The sequence below is a fragment of the Megalobrama amblycephala genome, linkage group LG16, assembly GCF_018812025.1.
Source record: "Megalobrama amblycephala isolate DHTTF-2021 linkage group LG16, ASM1881202v1, whole genome shotgun sequence".
Lineage (NCBI taxonomy): Eukaryota > Metazoa > Chordata > Actinopteri > Cypriniformes > Xenocyprididae > Megalobrama > Megalobrama amblycephala.
This window is the reverse complement of record NC_063059.1, coordinates 7,544,130-7,557,121: the sequence shown is the minus strand read 5'-3', so window position 1 is coordinate 7,557,121 and position 12,992 is coordinate 7,544,130. Positions and strand designations below refer to the sequence as shown.

Here is a 12,992-nt window from a genome sequence, read left to right as displayed (position 1 = left end):
TTTCACCGTGCCAAATGCTACTTTGAAGTGTCTGGGTATGTTGTCACGGCAACTGCACTCTAAAAAATACTGGGTTAAAAAACAAATGGACAAACCGTTTTATTTAACCTAACTATTGTTTAAAAATTAATATATGGCTGGCTTAAAATGAACCCAATTTTCAAGCATTTTCAAAGCACTGCCACTATTGGGTCAGTCATTTTTCCTAAGTCATCTATATTTTATCCTTACATTTCACTATGACAGCCTTGGTTGCACTTTATGTGGCCATTAATTCAGCATTTACCAAATGTGCACTAAGATTATACAGTATCTCAAGTCCACCTCCCTGTACCAATGTGGCCTTTAAATGAGCTTTCTAAAAAGTGTGATCATTTAAGCAAAGCTCATAAAACTCAAATGTTGACTCATAAATGTCTGCTTTGACCATAATGTTTAATTACCTTTCTCTGCCCCACTTCATTTTTGCTTTGAGTGCCAAATCCGCGGATTCTAGATTGAGCAGTTCTTATATCTACTTCCATTCCTAGCTATTTTTCAGAGAGAAATGGGACCAAAAAACTAACATTTCCAGCTGACATTGTGTTTAAGGTACCTTTTTCAAGAGTTATCAATTCCCTATGTGACCATCTACATTGGGTGGAATTGTAAAATATATTTTTGAAAGATATTGATACTTTTATACAGCAAGTATGCCATTAAATTAATCCAAAGTGACAGTAAAGACATTTATATACTTTATATTTACTGTATGTTATAAAAGATTTGTATTTCTATCCCTTTGAACCTACTGTTCATCAAAGAATCCTGAAAAAAATGTATTCACAAAAATATTAAGCAGTTGTTTTCAATATTGATAGTAATAATAAATGTTTCTTTGAGCAGTAAAGCAGCATATTAGAATGATTTTTGAAGGATCATGTGACACTGAAAACTGGAGTAATGATGCTGAAAAGTCAGCTTTGCCGTCATCACATGAATGAATTACAATTAAAATGTATTAAAAATAGAAAACAGTTAATTTAAATTGTAATAATATTTCACAAAATTATTATTTTACTGTATTTTTGATTAAATAAATGCAGTTTTGGTGAACATAAGAGACTTCTTTCAAATGCTTAAAAAAATCGTAATTATTCGTAACTTTTTGACCAGTATGAAATAATTTTCATTAATCATGATCATTTTGTGTTCAACAGCTCAGTACTTAAGGGTAGGGCTTTGCGTTTCTCTCTTGAATCGATTCTGAGCTTAGTTTTTAAACAGCAGATTTGCACTATGTGCTTTAGAAACATTTGTACACTACTTGCTTCCAATTTCTTTACACACACCACTTAAACCTAAAATAATCATTCATAAAGTTCAAAAAGTTTGAAGCGAATTATTGAAATCTTGCATCATAAAAGCATTCTGAGCCAAGGTGCAAGTATATTTAACCACTTACATGACTTACAAGTACTGTCCAGCAGTCTTCTTCGTGTGCGTTTGAGACCGTGTGGCTAAAAACAAGCCTAGATCGCCATCTGCTGTTAAAACTAAGCTCAGAATCGATTAGACAGAGAACATATCAGGATCGATCCAGATTCATTGTATCAATTGAGAATCAATGGATCTTCCCAGCCCTACTTAAATGTAGGGTAAGCAATTTCGGTGAGGCTAGCAATAGCAAGCTAGCTTTGAAAGCATAAAATTCCACCCTCCATTCAGATCTTGTTCAAAGCCACGCCTCCTCCAAAACACAATGCACACAGCACAGTCTGCAAAGCGCCACGAGACGAGAGACGGTGTAAAATTACCTCATGTCTCAAAGGCACATAACATTACAATAATAATGAACGTAAACAACTTACAGAGCTTTTACTTGTAGCACCTGACTGCTGCAGATTAATTTCGGCGCTGATTGTGTTGACATAGAAACACATATATTCCGAGTCTGAGGACGTGAACAGCTCTGGGTAGGACGTCACGGGTTGCCATCTTTTATTATGGTTATGACGTGAAAGCAGCATAAGATCGTTGTTTTGGTTGAGGAGGAACTGTAAAAGGCAGCTGCTGTTTGTTTGTGGTGCTCTGTAACTGTCTGTCTACAGTGGGTGCGCAGAGGTTTGGAAATACACAGGCAGGTAGAACATCGGACCGAATGCAATGATTGGAATATTTTTGGTCCTGAGGCTTCCACAGAAGATATATGTTTTAATATTTAGACCACTTATATTATTGATTGCTATCAGGATGTGGAGAGACATTCAGCCAGTGTAAAAAAAAAAGTGTTCATAAAAAAATGCATACCCTATCTTTAAATGTAAAGATTTGGGTTCTCATTTGAGGACAAATGTAGTTCAAGCACTAATGCAAATAAATGGTTGTTTCATTCAAATATTTCAATTAGTGTCCAGACATTTTAGTTGAGTGTTTTGAGCTGTAGTGACTCTCAATTGCTAATGTCAATGCAAATTAGCACAGATTAACTGTTCACTGTGAGTGATTCCTGCTTGGCCTGAGAGGGAGCGCTTTCTTTTACCATGAGTATCTAATCTTTGATTTTGTGCCTCTATTTACCTCTTGTCGCACAATGGATGCAAATTACTTCTGGGATCTGAGCATGCAATTAAACACCTCACTTCAGAGTGTGACGAGCTCTGTGATTAAAGGAGAGGCTGTGTGGAACGGGCAGGCCCTGTCTGCCAATACTTTTACACTGGTTATAACTTATTAAAAAAGTGAAGATGTTGAATGTTTCGCAGTTTAGTGATAACAGAAAACAAGAACTACAGTGTTAATTTAAGAAAATGATTTTATGTTTGGGTTAATGCTATCATTAGTCTTATAGTCAATGTAATTAGACAAAAAATGTACACTTCTTGGCTATTGTTAGACAAAACAACCGTCTTCAACTCAACATGCAGTGCACACACTAGCAGGAAGGAAATATCAATTTTTTAAAAGAAAAGCCATGCTGCAGTGGATATTTTTTACTCTTTCAGAAGATTGATTTTAGCCATTAAAAACGAATTAGTTTTTATGATTCTGTACTTGATTCTGTGACTACAATTCTGTGTAATGTAGGAATAAAAATCTCTAGTGTCTCACTGATATGCTGTTACACTTCACTGACTTTTCTTTAAAACAGAAATAAATCTATGCAATTTTATTAGAGCAGTGAGACTGCCAATTGGTTGAATGATTGTGTGACATTGTTAATTGCAAATTGGAAAGCAAATTAAGTTTGATCAAAACAGACTGGGCTAAATTTGTGATCATTTCTAGATTGATGTGCAGTGTATTTCATACGGAAGAGGATTAGGGCCAAGCAATAATAAAAAAATAAAACCATGTCGAGATTAAAGTTGTTAAATTTCGAGAAAAAACTTATTAAATTTCGAGAAAAAAGTCGAAATCAAATGTTGAGAATAAACTAATTAAATTATGAGAAAAAAGTTGTTAAATTTCGAGAAAAAACTCGTTAAATTTCAAGTAAAAAAGTCGAGATAAAATGTTGAGAATAATTTGAGAATTACGAATTTGTTCTCATAATTTAACGAGTTTTTTCTTGTAATTTAATGGCTTTATTCTCAACATTTTATCTCAACCTTTTTCTCGAAATTTAATGAGTTTTTTCTCGTAATTTAACGAGTTTATTCTCAACATTTTGTTTCGACTTTTTTCTTGAAATTTTACGAGTTTTTTCTCATAATTTAATGAATTTGTTCTCATAATCTAACAACTTTTTTCTCGTAATTTAATGACTTTATTCTCAACATTTTATCTCGACCTTTTTCTCGAAATTTAACGAGTTTTTTCTTGTAATTATAATGTTTATTCTCAACATTTTATCTCAACTTTTTTCTCGAAATTTAACGAGTTTTTTCTCGTAACTTAACGAGTTTATTCTCAACATTTTATTTCGACTTTTTTCTTGAAATTTAACAAGCTTTTTCTCGTAATTTAATGAGTTTTTTCTCAACATTTTATCTCAACCTTTTTCTCAAAATTTAACGTTTTTTCTCGTAATTTAACGAGTTTTTTCTTGTAATTTAATGAGTTTATTCTCAACATTTTATCTTGACTTTTTTCTCAAAATTTAACAAGTTTTTTCTTGTAATTTAATGAGTTTATTCTCAACAGTTTATTTAGACTTTTTTCTCGAAATTTAACAAGTTTTTTCTCTAAATTTAACAACTTTAATCTCGAGATGGTTTTATTTTTTTATTATTGCTTGTCCCTAATCCTCTTCCGTAATTTCATGTCAATCTTCTTTGTATATATAAAATAAATTAAGTAAGTGGTCACATAAAGTAACCTTTTTAACATTAAATGTGTGTCCTAAAATCAAATCCAGTATATAGATTTGGCCAGGGCTTCAAAAAGGGATTTTTTGACTAACTGTCAAACTTTCCAGTTTTTTGTTTTTAGCCAATTTTTTAAAGCTTTTTTAAATCCCCTCAGCATAAAACTTTTAAATAAGCAAAGCTGTTATTGGTGTGCCTCAAGGTTCAGCTTTGGGGCCAGATGTGTTTTCAACTGAGACTTCAGAGAAACGTTTTCTTTTTTTTTCCTGTTCACTCTTCATACTAATTAGTTTTTAGGAAGCAGACAGATGCTGCATACCTTCCTGTCATAATGATGCATTTAGTCTGGCATTAAAGCAGGACCTTGTTCTATTGTTTTTTAGTGAATAAATGCTAATTTGCTCTATTGTTTAAAGTAGATAGCAAAAGTTTGTGTGTGTCGTCTGCTGGATACATTTCACAATTTGGTCCTTTTAAAGTGTTTGTTGGAGGTTTCCTTTTATCATATGCATGTTTAACGTGTCTTTTTTACTATTATAATTGATTTAACATGCTGTGCATTGCTGTGCTCTATAATTGTTGCTGCTGTCTTCTTTACTGTCAGTCATTGCACACATTAGGATGTTATAAAAGGCTGAGAAAACTGACTGATGGACGTTTTCATAAATGAAACGCCTGTCATTTTTTCCAGAGATGAGACACTGTTTATCGCTTCCTCCACTGCCTCTCGTCATGCTGTTTCGGTCCATTAGAGAGTACAGCTTTAACACATTCATGCAAACCACTCCTCAAATAAAGGCTGCAAAAATAATGTGAGGTTGTCATGACGCCCAACAGCTGTTCGGTTCAGAAATAAATACAGTAGACAGGATTCTGTCAGTCAAATCAAAGCAGCAGGACAATTACATAGCTAGCTCGTTTAAAGTAGTGGATCTGAGCTGGTTTTGTTTCAGTACTTAGAACATTGACAATTTTGGTTTGTAAATATTTCTTGAATTTTAATGGTTTCATGCTCTTGGAAGCCAATAATTCACCTTATAAAACATATTCATACATACAAATCATGTTTATCCTCACTTCAAGTGAGCCCATATTTAATTTGTAAATTTGCGGCATAATATTGAGTTTATTTAAAAGGACTTACTTACTTATAAGCTGACAAAAATAGGGGATTGTTAAATCAATTTATGTTGCTATGCTAACATGGTTATTGCCATTTTATTATTTGAATTTAGTGTATTTTTGTTGAGAACCAAATATCTAAGGGATCTGAGGCGCGACAAGAGTTCATTCGCGCCTGCCAACAAGAATTCCCAACAAGTTAGACTGAATTGTCGACTCTGGATAATGTTGTAAAATAAGCCACAAGAAGCAGGGGTCTATTTTCCACATGTGTGCATCGCTGCTCTCTGAAGAATCTGCCTGAAGTCTTCCCGTGTGCCCAAGACAAGTCTTGAAATCTTCAATTTCATGCTTGCTTAGTCCTTGGAACACAATTATTGATTGCTGTTTATAATTCCCTAATGTTGATTGTTATGACCGGAAAAAGGACTGGAAGGATTTTGTTGTTGAAACATCTGCTTTATTAAAGCCAACGTAACTCTATTTGTTCAAAGTTACATTCATAATCAATCTTTTTTCGTGTTTTGTCTTACCCTTATTCACTATGGTAAGCCTATTTTAAGTGTTTATATTTTAGACCTTTTGGGATGTTTTTTTTTGCAGGAAATTGTGCACATATATCGCTCGCCCGTGTGTGTCTTGTTATATCTGTAAATAGAGAAAAATTGCTTCAGCTTCATAGGTTAGTTGTCACAACGAGTGAGAAAGGTTGACTTGAAGTAGCTAAATCTCAAACTACTGGGGAATCACCCGTATGTTGGCAAAAGAGGACATGATAGAGCTTGTAATAAAACAAGAATCAACATTGGCTTGGCTTTTTGGGTTTTGAAATGTAAAAGCGACGCAGAGATGCCGTTTTTATTACTCAACATGTGAGTAAGGTATTTTAATGAACAGATAAATTGCCTCTCTAACAGAATTCATTGTAAAGCATAATCTATTTTGCAGGGTCACATTCATTAGCACAGTCTTTGGTGCAAGAATCTTTGATTGAAGCACAGCCAAAACCATGTTCTTCTGCAAAATGCATTTTGTTATTTAATAACTACAGGGCCAAAAGTTGCATAGTGTACCCTTAAGCTATTTGTTGTTACACTTCTTTCATTTTTATTTGTCTGACGTCAAACAGACACCGAAAGCTCTACTATAAAAAGCACACTTTGTTGTTACTTATTGTTTTTTCCTCCTTCTGTTTCTTTCTCTTCTCCTTATTTTTAACCCTCCCTTCTGCTCCAGCTGGTTGGTGGTGAGTTTGACCTAGAGATGAACTTCATCATCCAGGATGCTGAGGCCATCATCTGCATGTTGGAGCTGCTGGAACACTGTGAAGTCACGTGCCAGGCGGAAATCTGGAGCATGTTCACCGCCATCCTGCGCAAGAGTGTCCGAAACCTGCAGACCAGCACTGAGGTTGGCCTCATTCAAAGGCTATTGCTCAAAATGAGCTCCGTGGATGACATGATCGCAGGTGAGTGGGCTCGACCTGACCCCAGAGTTAGAATTGACCTCTTGTAAAACCCATTTCTTTCTGAAGCTCTATAAATGGTTCAGCTCTGAAATGAAAGACGTGCAACAATACAGTCAGAACCGTCATGCTTATGTTTTTGAGAAGGGCAATTTTGCAGATTATCACTGAGAAAGTACTTAAATTTCCGTCCGTTCCTCGAAAGAGAACCATTTTATCTAGCTCCCGAAGACTTAAAGTAGTGCTTGAGTTATATGAACTACTTTCAACAACTGTGGTCATTATTAACTGTCATTTAAAGGTCCCGTTCTTCGTGATCCCATGTTTCAAACTTTAGTTAGTGTGTAATGTTGTTGTTAGAGTATAAATAAAATCGGTAAAATTTTAAAGCTCAAAGTTCAATGCCAAGCGAGATATTTTATTTAACAGAAGTCGCCTACATCGAACGGCCAGTTTGGACTACATCCCTCTACTTCCTTCTTTAATGACGTCACTAAAACAGTTTTTTGACTAACCTCCGCCCACAGGAATACACAAGAGTTGCGTTTGTAGAGTGTGTTTGTCGCCATGTCGTCGAAACGCTGTTATTTTCATCCCGCAGTCCAATCACCGGGTCTGATTCCGGCTCAAATTGATAGGGTAAAATTAAAGACATGTTTACAATAACACTGAGCGCATGCATCTCCACGTTATGGTAAGAGGCGTGACCTTTCCGGGCAAGGAGTGCTAAGCTGCTGTCGAATCACAACACAGGAACCGCTGGCACAATCAGAACTCGTTACGTATTTCTGAAGGAGGGACTTCATAGAACAAGGAAGTCATCAGCCCGTTTTTATGACAGTGGAAACAGCGGTATACAGATAAGTAAATTATGTGAAAAATACTGTGTTTTTTTACACGCGAAACATGAACACATGTTATATTGCACACTATAAACACAATCAAAGCTTCAAAAAAACCACGAAAAACGGGACCTTTAATACTCTTCAAAATATCACATGTTGGACACACTTGTGAGTAATTAATGACAAGTTTTTAGGGCAGCTATTTATTTAAGTTGAACGTTTTCCTGTGTCACTCCAAAAGAAGCAGTAAAAATGTTTCCATACCACAAACAAGCATGGTGATCATCATTGGCATTGACTTTATTAATTTATTTTTGGATAAAAGGTCAAAGATAACACTCTTAAATCTGCTTTGAACAGCACATGTAAGATATGGGCAATGTCTTGTGGATTTATATTTTTTTAGACATATGAGAGCGGTGCAAATTGCTGTGAGTGAAAGAAATGTGGATTAAACTGCAATCTATTCAGCAGTAGAATTCATCATCGGCAGAAGAGGAACCAAGAGAAAAATCTCATTAGTTGCACCCTCTCGTAATGAGATTGAGTGGCAGTTTAGAGCAATATTAAATTTTAGTTGCCGTTTATGAATGAAGAAGAATGTTTTTTGATTCATTCCGTCTATAATTCATGGCCAGCATCTTCCTCTGTCTGCATAAATGGCATTTTTCACAATCAGAATCTTTTAAGAGGCAGAGGCTGTGAATTGCCTCATGGAAGGTTTTAGCAGCAGTCTTGTTGAAACTCAAAATTAATGCGTAAAATGGCATTAATTAGCATAAATTCTCATGTTGTCCTCTTAGTAGTTGTTGTTTAACTTGAAATGAAAGTCAACTGTAGGTTTTTTTATACCTTTGATGGCAAAGCTTAATTTTCAACATCCATTACTCTGATTTTCAGTGTCACATTACCTTCATAAATGTGTTGATGTGGTGCTTAAAAAAATATAAATACATGAACTGCACATTGTGAAAAATAGCATTTAATGTATGCAAACAGAGAAAGATGTTGCCCATAAATTACAGACAGAATGAATAAAAAACATTCTTATTCATTCGTAAATGGCATATATGTATGTATGTATACATACAGAGAAAAAAAAACAAACACAAAAAAACAGCTAGTTCTTTATTTGCCTTGCATTGCAAACAAGCAGAGATGCTCCAAAATATGTGCGACACTTCATTCAAGATAGAGGCGGGGCAGAGTTTTGAGGTTTGACCAACAGTTTGAGGAGCCAATGCACTGTAAACAATTATTTTCATGATTTGTTATCACAACATTTTTCTTTTGTCAAATCAACTTAGATAATTAATGTGGTTCAGATAAAATATTTTGAGTTTCTGTTGATTAAATCAATCACCTTCATTTTATTAACTCAAATTTTTAATTTCAATGAACTCAAAATTTTAAGGCAACCAGGTAACTTACTTTTTAAGTTAAACCAACAATTCCATTTTACAGTGCTCTACAATTGTAGTGTTCCAACTTTTTCTACTTGAATATCCAGTTTTGCTCTAAAATATGTAATTTTACGGAAGTAAAATTTGTTACAAATGCTGTTTAATGTTGACTTTAATCGGTATTTAACCTGGAGACATTTTATTAAGGAAGAGCTAGTTCCATTTTAGACATTCAAAAGTCTGACTCCCTGGTATGTACAGTCCATTTAATCACGCTGTTTAATTTAAAGGCACAGTATGTAAGTTTCGCCCTAGAGGTTGCTTATTAAAACAATCCTTCACCTCCACAGCTGATGGAAAGCAATACGACGGGACTCAGGCAGAAATCATGTTCATGGATGAGCTAATGTATTAAAGTTTTATTAACGTTACTGTGGTAAGGAAGCAGGACAGTGCCGAGAGCCTAGGACATTTACATTGCTGTTTTTATTATGCTTATATGCCACAGTTGGCAGCTGCCGCTCCTTCCGTTTTATTGTTTGTTTATTTTACGAATAAAGTTACGTTTAACGTCTGCCTCCTCCTTCCCTTTTGAACTTTGAATTTTGTTACAGTTTCGTTTGGTCACTTACATTCACATTATTTTAATTCTAACAAAATAGCCACAACGTGCTGATTTACTACTTATACAGGTCAGTTTTTTGACAAATTAAAATGGTGTTGTAAAGCAACATACTAACAATAGGTTTGAGTGTGTTGAAAGTTATGTTATAATGCTACTCTATGTATTTGCTCAGTGGTTGCTGACTTATGTTGTTGCTAAATGGAATGCGTTTACTTTTATATATTGTATGGTGGAGAAAATGCTGTATTATTGTTACTACAAATAAAGCTCTGTCTGAATATGCTATGTTAGCCACTTGACAAAATAGCATTGTCTCTGAGGCATGGTGCAAACATGTTACTCACGGTAAATCAAGAAAACAAGATTCAAACAATAACACTAACCGTGTTGAGCTATATAACAACAAAGACTATAGAATAACACAAGACGTGTCACTCGTATTGTTTTGAATGGGAGAAAGTGTAACGCGCAATATGGCGGAATAAGTCCCGCCTTCTAAATAAGAGCCAATCGCTGACTGGTAAAGTCATCGCGTCACTGCAGCGGCCGTTAGAAGCACCGGTTTTTCTATAGAAACAGTCAGACGCGCGCCTCCGAAATGAGGCACAAGAGACGCGCATTTAAGATTCTGCGCATGCGCATTAGCTTGATCCAAGCATAAAAATACAGGTTTTTTTGTCATGATTCGAGCGTTTGGAAAAAAAAAAATTATGAGACAGTTGTTGTCAGATTTCATTGGTGATTTCAAATATGAAATTTAATCGAAAGCTTGGCAAACAGCTTTGGAGCTGCATGATGCCCAGGATTCCCGAGAGGCGTTTCAAAGATGGCCGCCGAGTGAAATGACTTGTCTTAAAGGGACTTTGATAACAATGATTAGATTTCTCTGCATCTATAACATTGTTCTAGTGGTTTTTTGTATATTTTAATCCAAACATCTTACATATTGTGCCTTTGAAAGGGATAGTTCACCCAAAAATGAAAATTTGATGTTTATCTGCTTACCCACAGGGCATCCAAGATGTAGGTGACTTTGTTTCTTCAGTAGAACATTAATGATGATTTTTAACTCCAACCGTTGCTGTCTGTCAGTCAAATAATGGGAGTGAATGGGAACTTCTACTATAAGAGTAAATAAAACTTGGTTAGACAAATCCAAATTAAACCCTGCGGCTCGTGATGACACATTGATGTCCTAAGACACGAAACGATCGGTTTGTGCGAGAAACCGAACAGTATTTATATCATTTTTTACCTCTAATACACCACTATGTCCAACTGCGTTCAGCACTCGTTTAGTAAGGTCTGATCGCGCTCTGACAACAGCAGTGATGTCTCGCGCATATACTGTACTTCAATGAGTGCTAGAGATTACTTCTGTTGTCAGAGCGCGATCAGACCTCACTAACCGAGTGCTGAACGCAGTTGGACATAGTGGTGTATTAGAGGTAAAAAATGATATAAATACTGTTCGGTTTCTCGCACAAACCAATCGTTTCGTGTCTTAGGACATCAATGTGTCGTCACAAGCCGCAGGGTTTCATTTGGATTTGTCTAAGCAAGTTTTATTTACTCTTATAGTAGAAGTTCCCATTCACTCCTATTATTTGACTGACAGATGGACAACGGTTGGAGTTAAAAACCATCATTTGTGTTCTACTGAAGAAACAAAGTCACCTACATCTTGGATGCCCTGGGGTAAGCAGATAAACATCAAATTTTCATTTTTGGGTTGAACTATCCCTTTAAACCTTGTTATGTTTAACTAAGTTACATTATTTTGACCAATGGAAGTTCTCCAAGGGCTTTTCCGGCTTATGCTTCCAGACTCAGGAAAGGTGCTTTCTGGGGGTCTGTTTGATCCTCCTGCACGTCTTACTGTGAAATTGCTATTTTGCACTGTGTTATAATACAGTGTCTTGTGTAAGTTGCACACCTGTGCCTCAGGGAATCCTACTGTTTACATCCACACTGTGCACACTTCAGTAATCCAGAACTAACGTCTTTTTGTCTCCCTGTTTTTTTATTTGTTTTTTTTTCTATGATGAACAGACTTGCTGGTGGATATGCTGGGAGTTCTGGCCAGCTACAGTATCACCGTCAAAGAACTCAAATTGCTCTTCAGCATGCTGAGAGGAGAAGGAGGGTTGTGGGTAAGCCACTGAAAATGAGTGAAAACTCATGTAGGGCTTTGGGGCTCCAAGGGGTTGTTAGCTTCACCCGCTTTTGGAGATCGTTTTGGAGCCTTTTTTTTGGAGCCTGGATCTCTGGAGCAATCAACCACAGAGCAGAGCAGATCAGGCCTGCCCAGGTATCGATTCACTGTTCTCTCGAGTGAGGGATATTGACAGAACATCAACTGCTGGCGGACACCACAGTGAGGATGTTGTCACAATAGCTTTATGTTTTTGGATAGAGTGAAGTACCCCTTTTGGAGAAAAAAGAGAGACTTGTGTGAGGACTTGGGCTTTAATAAGATGATTAGTTATGAGACATGAAAATAAAATGTATTGATCAGCAGTGTTTTCATTAGCTTGCCAAAACAGGTGAGAATATGACAGACTGGATCGAAGTTCTTAAATCAAAACTGATTTAGTGAGGCAAAACATTAAATTTAAAATGGAGCATTTCAGAAGTTCTTGCTGAGAAGGTCCTGTGGGAGTTTAGTTATTGTGATTTGCTTTTTCCTTAAGTCACTTATCTTACCTCTCACGTACTTCTGTCTTCCACAGCCAAGACATGCAGTCAAACTGCTCTCAGTTCTCACTCAAATGGCTCAGAGACACGGACCCGACACTTTCTTCAACTTCCCTGGCCGAAGTGCAGCCGTGAGTGACCCCGCATTTTTTTCCACATTATGCACATTTGCATCTCCTTTTAATTTAATTTGTCGTGAAGTTAAAGGATTACTCCACTTTTAAATAAACTTTTGCTGATAATTTACTCACCCCCATGTCATCCAAGTCTTTCTTTCTTCAGTCGAAAAGAAATGAAGGTTTTTGATGTAAACATTCTAGGATTTTTCTCAATATCATTCATTTCAATGGGCACCAAATGGTTGAAGGTCCAAATGGCAGCTTCAGTGCAGCTTCAAAGGGCTTTAAACGACACCAGACGATGAATAAGGGTCTTATCTAGCGAAACGATTGGTCATTTAAAAAAAAAAAAAAAAAGTTTAAGTTTTATAAGCACAAATGCTGGCCTTGCTCTTTTCTCCGATGCGCGTTCGTGACGTCACGTAAT

The 12,992-nt window shown here is 36.0% G+C and overlaps 1 protein-coding gene across 1 annotated transcript in view; it reads left to right on the top strand.

The window, feature by feature from the left end:
* nbeab (neurobeachin b) overlaps window positions 1-12,992 on the top strand; it is a 388,285-nt gene that overhangs the window by 82,853 nt on the left and 292,440 nt on the right. Inside the window, 3 exon segments of the mRNA XM_048159945.1 lie at window positions 6,648-6,879; window positions 11,802-11,902; window positions 12,482-12,577. Coding sequence (XP_048015902.1) covers window positions 6,648-6,879; window positions 11,802-11,902; window positions 12,482-12,577 — 429 coding nt within the window.